The 1,946-nt window shown below is 49.8% G+C and overlaps 1 protein-coding gene across 1 annotated transcript in view; it reads left to right on the top strand.

Annotated features, from left to right (window-relative positions):
- Positions 1–1,091: 1,091 nt before the first annotated feature.
- The window catches only part of Fndc8 (fibronectin type III domain containing 8), a 10,032-nt gene continuing 9,177 nt past the window's right edge, over positions 1,092–1,946 (top strand). Inside the window, exon 1 of the mRNA XM_005349372.2 lies at positions 1,092–1,303. Coding sequence (XP_005349429.1) covers positions 1,092–1,303 — 212 coding nt within the window. The remainder of the gene's footprint in view (positions 1,304–1,946) is intronic.

Here is a 1,946-nt window from a genome sequence, read left to right as displayed (position 1 = left end):
TAGGGGAACGCTTGATTATTTAGAACATATAAAATAAAGTTTACTATTTCGAAATGTTCTTTCTTTATCCAGTGGAAAAAATAAGGCAGTTTCATAAACCTGTGAGTGCGGTTCTGTCTCCCTCTGTATTTTGTAGCTGAAGGAACTGGGACTCAGTAAGACTTCTATTCTCGGAGTTACACAGTTAGTAAGCGCAGAACTGAATTTCAAGTCCACATCTAACAGTAAAGTCGGCGCTATTGAACTTCCTCTCTTCCTTCCCCGGAAGTTGTGGGTATGTTCTTTTTTTGTTATTTGAGACAGGGTTTGTCTATGTAGCCCTAGCTGTCCTGGAACTCTCTCTGCAGACCTGGCTGGCCTCGAACTCAAAGATCCACTTGCCTTTGCCTCCCGAGTGCTGGAACTAAAGACGTGTGCCGCCACCACCTGGCTGCAGATGTGCTTTGTACCTGCACTCGGGCTCTCTCCATAGCAGAGAAGTCTGGCCCGTTTTTAGAAATATTTCCCCATGCTCACCATTGTCTCTCAGCCTTTCAAGGTGGTTGGTATTCTAGCATTAAAACCAGCTACTCTGTGAGCTACAACCCACAGCAAGCTTTCCCTGTGCCTAGGCTACCAGCCACAGTGGTATTTACTGCTTATACCAGGAGAAAGAGCCTTAGCAAGGGTGGGCAAAGTCTTCCTCTTCAAAGGCTCCTTGGCTCAGCCCAGGTGGTGTTTCTCTGTCACTAACCTGTTCCTCCTTCCAGGACAGCTCTAAAGGGCACAGGTGTTAAGCCTTTTAAAGTCCTCAGAGGACAGAGCGACTGTGGCCAGAGGGGCTGTGCGTGTGCCGGAAGAGGCTGTGAAGTTTGTTTCCTGGCTCTACCCCAGCCCTGACACAGACTTTGGGTCTGTCCAGCTGCACAGGAAACCTCACATCAAGGGCAGGCTGGCCCCTAATTGTTACACTCTGTGATGATTGTGAAGTCAGCTCACAGCACACCCACCCCACCCAAACTAAGGGTGGGACCTTTGCCTCAGTTTCTCTCTGCTTCCTGTCAGCTGGTTGTCCTGCACGGTGGTGACAGCTCCGATCCCATCCACACCAGATGGCAACAGGGGTGTTCTGTAAAGTGGGAGGTGGGGAGGAGGCTGTACCGAAGAAGAAGGAAACCCTCAAAAATACAAATGTGGTTGACAAACTGCTGAAGCCCTGTCCGAACCCCAAGTTTACTAACCGGTCCATGGCTACTAAAGGCCTGCCGCTCTTCACAAGATGCAACTTGGTCAACTACTTAGAAGAAGACACCTCCAATGTCATGTAAGATACAATTCTGGGTCCTCCTTTCGAAGGCTCGGGGAGCTTTGCAGCCCACTCTGGGGTCCCTGGGAAGAACAAGACAGCAGGTCCCCACGCATCCCCTGAGCCCGGCGTCAGTTCTGAGTGCATGCGCATTGCTGCCTCTAGGAGACCCTTCGGGATCAGTTACAGTTTCCTTGCTCTTGTAGGTGCTCGGCACCGCACTCTCCCATTCCAGGCTTCTCTCCTTCATTTCTCCCACTTTGCTGTCCTTCCTACCCTCCAGCTGAGGGTCACTGGTCCTCGTAGTAAGTCCGGGTTCCCTCTGCTTCATACCACAAAATTCTTTCCCTCTCGGCAAGAAAGTAGAGTTTGGGACAAGGAGCAGGGAAGGGAGACCTCTTAGAGGAGGTGATGTTTGAGGGAGATCTCCAGGGGAGGGGTTTTCAAGGTGATGGCTGAGGAAATAGTACACATTTCAACCATGGGGACCCATGAGTGAGCCCTGGGATTTGTTTAAGGCTCTGCTGTCACTGTCTCGAGCTACCATGTGGGTGCTGGGAATTGAACTCAGGACCTCTACAAGAGCAACCAGTGCTCTTACAATGTTCTTTTTTTTTTTTTTTTTTTTTTTTTTTTTTTTCGAGACAGGGTTTCTCTGTGG

Source organism: Microtus ochrogaster, chromosome 7, assembly GCF_000317375.1.
Source record: "Microtus ochrogaster isolate Prairie Vole_2 chromosome 7, MicOch1.0, whole genome shotgun sequence".
Classification (NCBI taxonomy): domain Eukaryota; kingdom Metazoa; phylum Chordata; class Mammalia; order Rodentia; family Cricetidae; genus Microtus; species Microtus ochrogaster.
Note: the sequence above shows the minus strand (reverse complement) of the source record. Positions and strands in the feature narration are given on the sequence as shown.